Source organism: Coptis chinensis, chromosome 5 (genome assembly GCF_015680905.1).
Source record: "Coptis chinensis isolate HL-2020 chromosome 5, ASM1568090v1, whole genome shotgun sequence".
NCBI classification, from domain to species: Eukaryota; Viridiplantae; Streptophyta; class Magnoliopsida; order Ranunculales; family Ranunculaceae; genus Coptis; species Coptis chinensis.
The window spans coordinates 91,040,400-91,052,192 of NC_141460.1; the positions used below are offsets into that span (position 1 = coordinate 91,040,400).

Consider the following 11,793-nt stretch of genomic DNA (forward strand, 5'->3'; position numbering starts at 1 on the left):
GTTATGCCCATATATATATTGCATACAATACAATTTTATTTGTTTTTGGTGTACACTATTACTTATTTTATGATTAGTTTATTTTTTTTTCCCTTTTTTCTAGTTACATGTGTAGTTAACAAATGCATAAAGTAAATATTCAAGCAACTCAATTCATTTTTTTCATTTGTTCTTTCGTAGTTTCATTATCATTTTATAGAAAGAAACTTTGTTATGTTAAACTTCATCTGAGATTAGTGTGGAAACTATTCTTTGTGGCGTAAGGGTTTTAGGAAAATCGTTTTTGGTTGAAAATATTGCTTTTTGCAATTTAGTTATTTTTTTTAGGTTAGTTCAATATAGTTGCATCCAATTTCCGATTTCCCGGTAATTTAATTTCTGAGGGTTAGTTCAAGGCATTTGCGTCAAGTTTCCGATTTCCCGACAATTATTTGTTGGTGTTAGTTTGATGTATTTGCATCCAAGTTTGGATTTTCTGTTAATTATTTTTTGAGGTTAGTTTAATGCAGTTGTATCAATATTCTGATTGTCCATTAATTAAATTTTAAAATTAGTTTATTAGTTTAATGTTTGCATGTGCATCCAATTTTCGATTTCCTGTTAAATATTATTTGAGGTTAGTTCAATGCATTTGCATCTAGTTTTATGTTTCTCGGTAATTGTTATTTGACATTAGTTTCATGCAGTATTATATATTTTTGAAAATATTTGTTATTATTGGGGTTTTTTTTTTCCAACTGCTATTATATATTTTGTAATGTTATTTTTTATATAATTTAATTTTCTACATGTAATTTGTTTTGGTTTGGTATATAATTTATTTAAGTCTAACGTCTATTTTAACTAAATCAATAGTTATATAATTTATTTAAGCCAACGTCCGTTTTAACTGAATCTCGTTATTCCGCTAAAATTGGAAATTATAAAATTCATAAATTTAATTAGAATATATCGTAATTATTATGGCATGTGGTTTTTGAAATCCTTAACTATGACTTAATTTTACACCTCAAATTGATTCAACTCTATTTGTTATGCCCATATATATATTGCATACAATACAATTTTATTTGTTTTTGGTATACACTATTACTTATTTTATGATTAGTTTATTTTTTTTTCCTTTTTTTCCAGTTACATGTGTGGTTAACAAATGCATAAAGTAAATGTTCAAGCAACTCAATTCATTTTTTCCTTTGTTCTTTCATTGTTTCATTATCATTTTCTAGAAAGAAACTTTGTTTTGTTAAACTTCGTCTGAGATTAGTGTGGAAACTATTCTTTGTAGCGTAAGGATTTTAGGAAAATCGTTTTAGGTTGAAAATATTATTTTTTGCAATTTAGTTTTTTTTTTTTTTTCTATAATTAGCTATATGTTTTAGAAAAAGTTGAACATTCTGTGAAACTCTAGATGAGATTGTTTATTTATTTATATTCTACTTTTTTATAATTAGTAATAGAGTTTAGAAAAAATTGGAGTCTCTAAAGTGCTCCAAAAAATAGATTTGGATTTTTTTTTTCCGTAATTAGTATTAGAGTTTAGAAAAAGTTGGAGACTCTGTAAAGCCTTGAAAAATATAGCCAACAGGGTATAGCTATAATATATATCTAAGGATTAATTACTTTTTGAGTTTAGTTTATTGCATTTGCATAAAGTTTTTGATTTCCCGTTAATTACTCTTTGAGCTCAGTTCAATGTATTTGAATCCAGTTTTCGATTTCCTTTTAATTATCCAATGTGGTGTGTAATACCAACTTTCTACTTATCTATCTGTAGTGTCCTTGCAAACATGACATAAAAATAAATTATGCTTGATTTACTATATTGGATCATCAAAAATTATCCAGTTCCCGATTTTCCGTTAATTATTCTTGTTCATGTATCCTCCTGTTCCTCTAGTGTCTTGTCCTTCCTGTTCCTCTGTATATATCAGACTAATTGCCATTGTTTGCTTGGTATCCATTGTTCTTGTAGTTCTGTGAGTTATCATATTGTGCCTGTTGACTGCAAATGTTTGACTGCAAGTGTTCTTACATACATGTACATGTTAACTTCTTCACTTAGTAATATCCATATAATTCATCAACTGTAATGTCATCTTTTCTCACTCTTACTGATGTAGCCACTGGATCATATTCAGAAGTAAGGCCAGAAAAGGCTTGTGTGACTAAGTGAGCACCACATAGAAAGAAAGTTATAGATATACACTCATGCCATATGTTTGTATGTGTATAGGACGTATTCATGACACGTGGGGTTATAGGTGGCAAGTGGGTCGTATGCTGAATAGCGAAGAAGAGACCTAATGTAATGGATCGTGTCCGTGGTAATACAACTGCCGGGAGCTACCCTACGACGGCCAGAGAAGGAGTGGGAGCGACGGATCAAGCCCGTGGAACAGAGATATACCGCGGAACCCAGTATGGCATAAGATTCAGTGAAGTATCGGGGGCCTAAATGGATGTGGATTAAGGAAAGAAGTAGGGGAAGCACAGTAGCCAGAACATAATACCTAGAGAGACGGTTGGACAAGTGGCAGACGTGGGACACGAAAAAGATCATGGAGAGCGGTTAGATAGGATGGAGCGGTTGGAGAAAGAGAGCGGTTATGGGATATATAGTGAAAGGCCAGAAGAAAGAAAAGAAAAAAAAAAAGAGAGAGAGAGAGAGAGAGAGAGAGAGAGAGAGAGAGAGAGATCTCAAAGGTTGTAAAATCTGATCATACATTTTGGCGCCGTCTGTGGGGACATCGTAGGAGAAAATGGCCACTTTAGCAAAAAGAGGTGTAGGAAGACCTAAGAAAGGAGCAGTCAGAGAAGACTTTGAGGAAGTTGAGAGCGCGGGATTGGAAGGGGTAGGAGAGGAAGAATTGTCAGATGTGGCGGCTGACGCCACTAGACTTCTGCAGGAGGAGGTAGTTAGGCTGAGAAATGAAAATGACGAGTTGAGGAAGGACAGGGAGACTACCCCGGGAAACAGAGTGGGGATCCTAGAGGGGCGGTGAAGCGGAGGGGAGAATGTGGAGTACCCGCCACCGGACATCGAACCAACGGCGGGTATCACTTTGGAGTTAGTTCAGGCCATGATCGAGAAAGATAGGGAAGTGAACCGTGTGGCAGAAAAAGTGAACCAGAGTGCGGCTCAGAAGGAGGTAGCGAGCCTCAGTAAAAATCCGCTGGCAGATTCAATATGGAATTCCGAAGTACCTAAGAGGTTCTCCCAGCCCAGATTTGAACGGTACGATGGGAAAGGAGACCCAACTTATCATTTGCACCATTTTCGGCAGCAAATGCCGTTATGGCAGGAGAGTAAGTATGATGGGCTCCGCTATATGATGTTCCCGGCCAGCCTTAAGGGAGGCGCCTCGGACTGGTATTACAGGTTGGCTTCGCGGAGTATCAAAGTGTTTGAAGAATTGGAGCGTGCATTTATCGACCACTTCATCCACCAGAAGAGAAGGGTGGTCGATATCGCGGCTTTATTCAATATTAAACAAAGGTCCACAGAATCATTAAGGGAGTTTTTATGTAGGTTCAAGGAAGAAACGCTAAGAGTGGAAAATTTGGATGAACATACGGCGGTCATAGCTTTCCAGCACGGATTGAGGTCAGGAACGAGGGTCCATGAGTCGGTCTCCAAAATCGAAATTACTACTTTGCATGCACTATACCCGAAAGTAGAAAAATACATACGATATGAGGATATAATGCAGAGAATGGCAAAGGAATAGAAGAAATCGGGAAAGGCAGTACAAGAGGTTGAGAGAGATGATCGAAAGGGTAAAAGAAAGATAGAGGACAAGGCGAGGGGATCTTACCTTAAAGGGGAGAGCCGAGGTCCGGAGAGGACAGGAGATCGGGGTAGAAGGGATATACGAGAGAGGAAGCCATACCGTGAGTTGGAACAGACGCCTCTTAGCAGACCTTTAGAGGAAATCTTGCCTCTAATCAAGGGGAACCAGTATTATGAGGGGCCGCGAAGTATCCCATGGGAGATAGAAGGGAAACCATTCTGTGAGTATCATCAAGTCAGAAACCATGCTACAAATGAGTGTTACGCCTTGAAATGGCTAGTAGAAAGGATGATAGAAAAGGGAATGCTCAGAGAGTTTGTGGCAGAAGTTCACCAAGCTGAGAGAGGGCCAGCCCCGGCTAGAATCTTGGGTACCATCAATGTCATTTTCAGTGGAGAGACGCTGGGTAGGAATACACACAGGGATAAGATGAGAAGGGCAGCAAGTCTACGATAGGTGTGTGAGGTGGTGAGCATACCACGGTTAGTTAGTGGAGCCGGGAGGACAGACGGGAGCATAATGTTCACACCGAAGGACTTAGAGTCGGTAATTTCGCCGCATGAGGATGCCTTGGTAATTACCATAGCGATGGGAATTACCTGGTTCGAAGGGTGTTGATAGACTGCGGCAGTTTAGTGGATTTGTTGTTCAAAGGGGCCATGGAGGAGATGAACATCGACAGAAATTAGTTGAAGGCTCTGCAAACCAATCTGTATGGGTTCAACGGTAGTATGACAGAGCCCGTTGGGGAGTTAACGCTCCCTGTGACAGCAGGACCGGCGACTGTATTCACTAGGTTCATGATGGTGGACACGGGTTCACAATATAATGCGATTTTAGGGAGAAAATGGATTCATGAAATGAAGGCCATTCCATCGACGTATTACCAGGTGATCCGCTTTCCCACGAAGGGGGGAACATATGAAATCAAGGGGGATCAAGTGGCCGCGCAAAGTATACAGCAGGTAACTGCGAAGGGTTTGGTCCGCGGAATAGAAGGAGTGGGGCCGTCTTATGAACAAGGAGTGGCGTAGCAATTACAGGAAGCGGCAAAGACAGTTAGATCCGAGCCGCCATTAGGTCCGAAAACGTTGGATGCGGTTGAAGTAGTTAACCTGGGGGTAGGAGACGAGGAGAAATTTACATCCGTAGGAACCGACTTGCAAAGAGAATGGAAAATTAAACTCGTGCAGTTCTTAACTGAAAATTCAGACGTGTTTGCATGGGTGATAGAGGATATCACGGGTTTGGATCCTAAGTTTGCATGTCATCATCTACACATGAATGAGGGTGCTAAGCCAGTTCGCCAAAAGATGAGAAGCATACGTCCGAAGTACGCGGAAGCAATTCGTGAGGAGGTTATTCGACTGAAAGGGGCGGGGATAATAAGGGAGGTAGAATACACGGAATGGTTGTCCAACGTGGTCACGGTTACGAAAAAGAATGGCAAAGTCAGAATGTGCGTGGACTTTATGGACGTGAACAAGGAGTGTCCGAAAGATTGTTACCCTATGCCGCGGGTGGATGAACTAGTGGACCGAACGGCCGGATTCAAGGTGTTCTCTTTCATGGACGCCTCCATGGGATACAATCAGGTCGCCATGTACGGCCCGGATCAGGAAAAGACCACGTTCGTGGTAGAGGGGGGCACCTACTGTTACACCAGGATGCCATTTGGGTTAAAAAATGCTGGGGCAACATTTCAACGGGTAGGAGAAAAAATGTTCCAAAGGAAGATTCGGAAGGGGATGGAGATATATATTGATGATATGGTGGAAAAGAGCATGTCAGAAGACGAACACTTGGAAGGTCTTCAGGAAACTTTTCACATACTACGAAAGCACCAGCTGAAGCTTAACCCCGAGAAGTGTACCTTTGGAGTAGCGTCTGGGAAAGTTCTTGGGTTACATAGTAACACACCGCGGTATAGAGGCAAATCCAGAACAAATTAGATCACTAATAGAAATGCCGTCCCCGCAAAATGTGAAGGAGGTGCAAAGTTTAGCGGGAAGAGTCGCGGCACTAAATCGGTTTATTTCTAAATCATCGAACAAATGTCGACCGCTGTATCGACTGTTGAGGAAAACACAAGATTTCCAATGGACTGCGGAATGCGAGGGAGCCTTCCAGGAGTTGAAGAGTTATTTAGGTAAAGCACCACTTTTGTCGCGGCCGGAACAAGGGGAAAAATTGTATTTGTATTTGGGGGTTTCAGAGTACGCATTGAGCTCGGTATTGGTGTGAATCGTTGAAAAGATAGAAAAACTCGTTTACTTTCAAAGTAAGACCATGCTGGATCGCGGAAACCCGATACAGCAGAATTGAGAAATACGCTTTGGCACTGGTATTCTCAGCACTAAAATTGAAACCTTATTTCGAAGCTCATTCTGTGGTGGTGATAACAAACCTGCCTCTCAAGCAGGCGTTGAGGGCAGAGAAGTCAGGAAGAATGCTGAAGTGGGCAGTAATACTTAGTTGCTACGAAATACAGTACCAGATCAGAACCGCAGAAAAGGCACAAGCGATGGCGGAGTTGTTAGCAGAATTCCCAGCTGAGGACTCAACGTGGGGAGAGGAAATGGTCATGGATCGCGAAGGGGAGCTTAACCACGACCCATTGGATCCATGGGATGCGTGGAATGGTTGGAGAGTTTTCGCGGATGGTTCGGCTACAGATACAGGGAACGGAATAGGCGTCGTCCTGGTGACTCCTGAGAACAATAGTCTGGAATTATCGATGAAACTGGGGTTTGCGGCTTCCAACAATGAGTCTGAGTACGAAGCAATGATAGCAGGTTTGGGTATGGCCCAAGATTTAGGAGTGAGCGAACTATCTGTTTACTCGGATTCTAACCTAGTAGTGTGTCAAGTGAATGGAGGATTCATGGCTCGCTGCCCAAGGATGGCGAGATACTTGGAAGTCTTGCAGAGAAAAGCACGTAAGTTCAAGAATATTAAGTTTGCACATTTGAACCGCGGTGAAAATAGACATGCCGATGCATTGGTATATGTCGCTGCAGTACTACCAGGGACAGAGGGAAGGTGTATTGAGGTAAGGGTGTTGAGCAAGCCTAGTACCATGGAAGAGGAAGATGTCTGCCTTGTCGCTGATATGGAACCCAGTTGGATAACACCCATCAAAGCTTTCTTGAAGGGAGTGGAGATAGAAAACAAACGGGAAAGCCTTGAGAATGGAGCAGTGAGCCAAAGATACACTTTACTCGATGGGGATACGTATAGGAGAAGTTTTAGCGGACCATTGTTAAAATGCATAGGGCCCCTTGATTAAAGAAGTTCTGGCTGAGGTGCATGAAGGCGACTGTGGAAGTCATTCTGCAGGGCGCACGACCACACACCGATTGATCTCACAGGGGTATTTTTGGCCACATATGAAAAGGGATACAGTAGGATATGCAAAAGGGTGCGAAAAATGTCAGAGATTTGCACCGCTGATACATGCTCCAGCTGAGCCACTGCACAGTGTATTTAGTCCGTGGCCATTCGCCATGTGGGCGATGGATATAGTAGGGCCCCTGCCAACAGCAAGCGGCAAGAGGAGATTTATGTTGGCAGCAACCGATTATTTTACAAAGTGGGTGGAAGGAGTGGCATTGCAACAAGTCAAGGAAGAAAATGTGAACAAATTTCTGTGGGAGAATATAATTTGTAGGTTTGGATTGCCACATACAGTCATCGCGGATAATGGAACACAATTTACTGGGGGAAAGGTACGAAAGTTCCTTCAGGCGTTTAAAGTGAAGCAGGGGTTCTCAGCCCCATACAATCCGGAGGGGAATGAACAGGCAGAGGCTTCGAACAAAATCATAATGGATAATCTTAAGAGGAAGCTGGGAGGCCGGAAGGGAGCATGGGCTGACCCGGTTGCATCATGTGCTATGGGCTTACCGCCTGACAACACCGAACATCTACAAATGAATCACCATTCTCAATGGTATGGAGTAGAAGCCGTGATTCCGTGGAAATGATAGAGAAATCAACAAGAACCGGTAGCGATGGAGTCGAGGCAAAATGAGGGATTTTAACCACGGAGTTGAACTTCATAGAAGAAAAAAGAGAAATGGCGCGCATTCGTTTAGAAGAATATCATAGGAAGCTACAGAGACAGTATGATAAAAAGCTGAGGCCACGAACTTTCAATGTGGGGGATCAGGTGCTGCGACGGGTTACGCCAGCCACCAAGAAGGAGAACGACGGCAAACTGGGGCCTAACTGGGAGGGACCATATGTCGTGACGGAAAAGGGAACTTCCGAGACTTATAAGCTGCGGACTTCAGCAGGGAAAATGATCGACAAACCGTGGAATGTTAGAATGTTGAAAATTTACCATAGTGAAAGCCTTATTTAGTTTTCAAGTGAGATATGAGGGACAGATTGTAATATCTGGTACAGTATATTTTTATCCATGAATAAAACAAGTCCTTCTACTGAATAGTTGGTATGAAAAGCAGAAGGAAGTTTGACGAACTCAAATCAAATCAAGGGGGCAAGGTTTGAGTGGCCCCTCCGGGCTTCACACCCGTCCCGACAAGCGGGGGGAGGAGCCGCCGCGGACAATATGTCCGAGATCAACTTGGGGCAAACCGGGTTGCCCTCCGGGCCTCCTTCCCCGTCCCCGAGAAAGCGGGGGGAGGAGCCCGCCCGCGACTATATGTCCGAATCAACTTGGGGGCAAGCCGAGTTGCCCGCCCCAGCTTCCTGGCCCCGCCCGACAAAGCGGGGGAGGAGCCCTTCGGACAATATGTCCGAATCAACTGGGGCAAGCCGAAGTTGCCCTCTCGGGCTTCACAGCGATCACGAGAAAGTGGGGGGAGGAGCCCCGCGGAGACTACATGTCCGAATCAACTTGGGGGCAAGCCGAAGTTGCCCCCTCCGTGCTTCTACCGCCCCCAAAAAGGGGGGGAGCCGCCGCCCGGACAATATGTCCGAATCAACTTGGGGGCAAGCCGAAGTTGCCCCTCCAGCTTCACAGCCCCCGAGAAAGCGGGGGAGGAGGGGGACTATATGTCCGAATTGGGGGCAAGGCAGGTTGCCCCTTCAGCTTCCTGTACCGTCGACGACAAAGGGGGAGAGCCCTTCGCGGACTATAGGTCCGAATCAACTTGGGGGCAAGCTGAGTTGCCCCTCCAGGCTTCACAGCCGCGGAGAAACAAGGGGGAAGAAACCCTTTGCGGACTATACATCTAAATTAACAAGATTGTGCAAATCAGTGTTCTATTAGGCTTCACAGCTTAATACAAACACTCATATCGGTGCACCTACTGCAAATTTCGAGTACAAGTCAACTGAGAATAAAATTAACAGAGATATATACAATGGTAAAGAGGGGAACTCTAGACTGCAAAGTGATTAACATTAAAGACCTGCTGGCCATTCCCAGAAACCAGGTGAAATAGATGTTACAATCAAGTACTGTCAAAGTGGGAATCGCAATATCTCAAAGGTACAAGGGGGAACATTTTAAGTACAAAACTTCAATAGGAATTCCAGGAAATTACTGAGGCCCTTCGCCTACATTCTGGTGGGCAGGCACTAATTCCTCCTCACCGGCAGAAGGAGGGGGGATATCCACGACGATGGGTGCAGGCTTCACTGAATTAACTGCTTCAGTCGGGGATGGGACCGAACAAGGAGTTGAAATCGATGCAACGGCTGGAGGGCGCGCTATTTGAGGATCTGCACTCTGAACAGGAAGGAGACGACCGGCCGCAGAGAGTCCTTCGAGCTATTGTTTAAGCTCGCGGCTAATCTTCTTCTCCGCAAGGCTACGAAAACGGTCTGCGGCCTCTTGGACAGCTTTATCTACGGCGACTTGAGTGGCGACCTTAGCTGCCTCTTTCTGGCTCTCCAGTTTGGATGAAACACCTAAAACATAGTCACGGTGCTGCTCTTCGGCCACCTGAAGCGCCTTTTGGGCCTTCACGGTCACAATTCGAAGAGCTTCGCGATCTTTTTCCAACGCAGCATATTTGGCCTTCCAGCCGTCAGGTCCTTCAATCTCCTGCTTCATGGTCTCCATAGAGTCCAGCGTGTTGGTGAGGCCGCGGATCACATAACCAATATCCAAACTCAGCTGAAAAGGATCACGGGTTATCAAAGTGTTAAAAAGACTAAGAAGATGCAAGAATAAGAATAATACCTTTTCCCAACCGTGGTATATGGAGGTTCTATGAGACGCAAAGCTGCCAGAATCACCATATGCTTGATCTTTGGGCAGATGAGAGCTGAAGAAAAGAGACGTAGCGACAGAGGGATTGTCCAGGGCTGAGTCGCGTATAGTTACTTCGCGATCTCTAGCCCTGAACTGAGGTCGCCATATATCAGGTACACCTGGAGGCACTGACGCAGATGGCTGGGAATTTATAGAAGGGCGGCGAAGCGTAAAAGGCGGCCGCGGCAAAAGCAAAAAGAAGCTCGATTGGGGTTGGGCGCTGCAGTCCTAGCCTTTTTAGCAGGAGGGCTCTTAGCGGTAACTTCAACGGGTTCATCCCCTTCAAAGTCACTATCCCACAATTTGAGTTTGGAAGAGGCCATGGCAGCTTCTTGAACGGGGGAGGAAGGTTGATCTAAGTCGTCTTCCCAATCCGCTACAGCAGAGTAGGAAGAGGGGGCGGTATATGGAGCAGGGGGATGGGCCTTGGATGCAGCGGCAAAACGTTGGGCTACGGCTCTGGAGTGCGATATCTTGTTAGTATACTTAAAAGATTTGTAGGGCTTTCTCTTTGGGCGAGGAGAGGGTTTGGGGAGTCTCTCTTTGGGAGGGGTTGGGCGATAAAGTGGACCTTGATACGGACCAATAGTTTTCAACGAAGGATCAAGGAGAAGAGGATGGCCCTTTTCTGGATCTATGCCGAGGACTTCACTCATCCCACTTCCCAAGTCGCGGAGTTTTTGAAAAATAATTTGAGTAGACACCGTTGTAAAGTTTGGATCGCGAATCGGGCTCCAACCTGGTACAAAAAGAAAGGCAAGTTAAAAGTAAAGTTAGGAGCGAGCACGGCCCGAATAAAAAGTTTGACGTACCACTAGAAAGGAAACTGAGATGCCTTAGAGAAACGTCAGAGGGAAGATCCGCGGACAGAAAACTACCGGACACATATAACGGATAATGATGCCACACTTTATCAGAGGTAGTAAGGTGGAGGACAAAGGACTTCTTCTGCAGACGGGTACAGAAAGACTGATATCCTACACTACCAAATTTGGTACTCTTCTTTATATAGTAGTGAGCTATCATATCGCAGAGTTGGATTTTGGGAGAATTGGTTTTATTGTAATGATCTGCGGCATATAAGATACGCCAAAAGTTACCAATGCCTTGGCAAGGGGGGATGTTGAAGTGGTTACATACTTCGACATCAAGAAGAGTTAAGGGAAATCGCAAGCCGGCCGCTATCTGACCAACAGTTGCAATGAGACAACCAAACCGCGGTGGGACTAGATGCGGGAAATGGGAGACGCCCGTGCACGCGTGCTCAAGGATCACGTTGGCGGGGATGCCATAAGCGACTTTAAGCGCATCTAAGTTGGGCCTACGGCGGTAGGATGGGGAGGCAGAGTGGCTTTCCTTCACGAGGTGGAAGGTTCCGCGGCGGGGCTAGCGAGAGCGAAGCCGTGAATCGATATGTCCACAGTGTGACCGCTAGATCTGGGAGCGGAGGACTCCGATCCATCAGGTCCGGCAGCTGAGGAACTAGCCGATTCGGACTCAGACATGACAAAATTAAACAACGGAGAAGCCCCAAACTGAAGAACAATAGAGAAAATAGGCTAGGGAGGAAGAGAAAGGGGAACAGTAAAATGAGGAAGAATAATTGGAATTATGACAAGAACTAAGGGGAGGAAGACAAACCTGAGGAGCAAAGCGGCAAAGAGCAACGAAAGAGAAGTTTGAATCTTGCAAAATCGAATACCCACTGAAGATGAAGAACGGGAAGAGATGTGGAAGAAACTGGAAGAAGAGGAAAATGAAAAGGTTTAG

General features: G+C 44.6%; 1 protein-coding gene across 1 annotated transcript; it reads left to right on the plus strand.

Annotated features, from left to right (window-relative positions):
- Window positions 1–6,318: 6,318 nt before the first annotated feature.
- Window positions 6,319–7,083, plus strand: LOC147500002 (uncharacterized). Its single transcript, XM_086563585.1, has one exon. The coding sequence runs from the start codon at window positions 6,319–6,321 to the stop codon at window positions 7,081–7,083; it is 765 nt and encodes a 254-aa protein (XP_086419711.1).
- The last annotated feature ends 4,710 nt before the right edge of the window (window positions 7,084–11,793 follow it).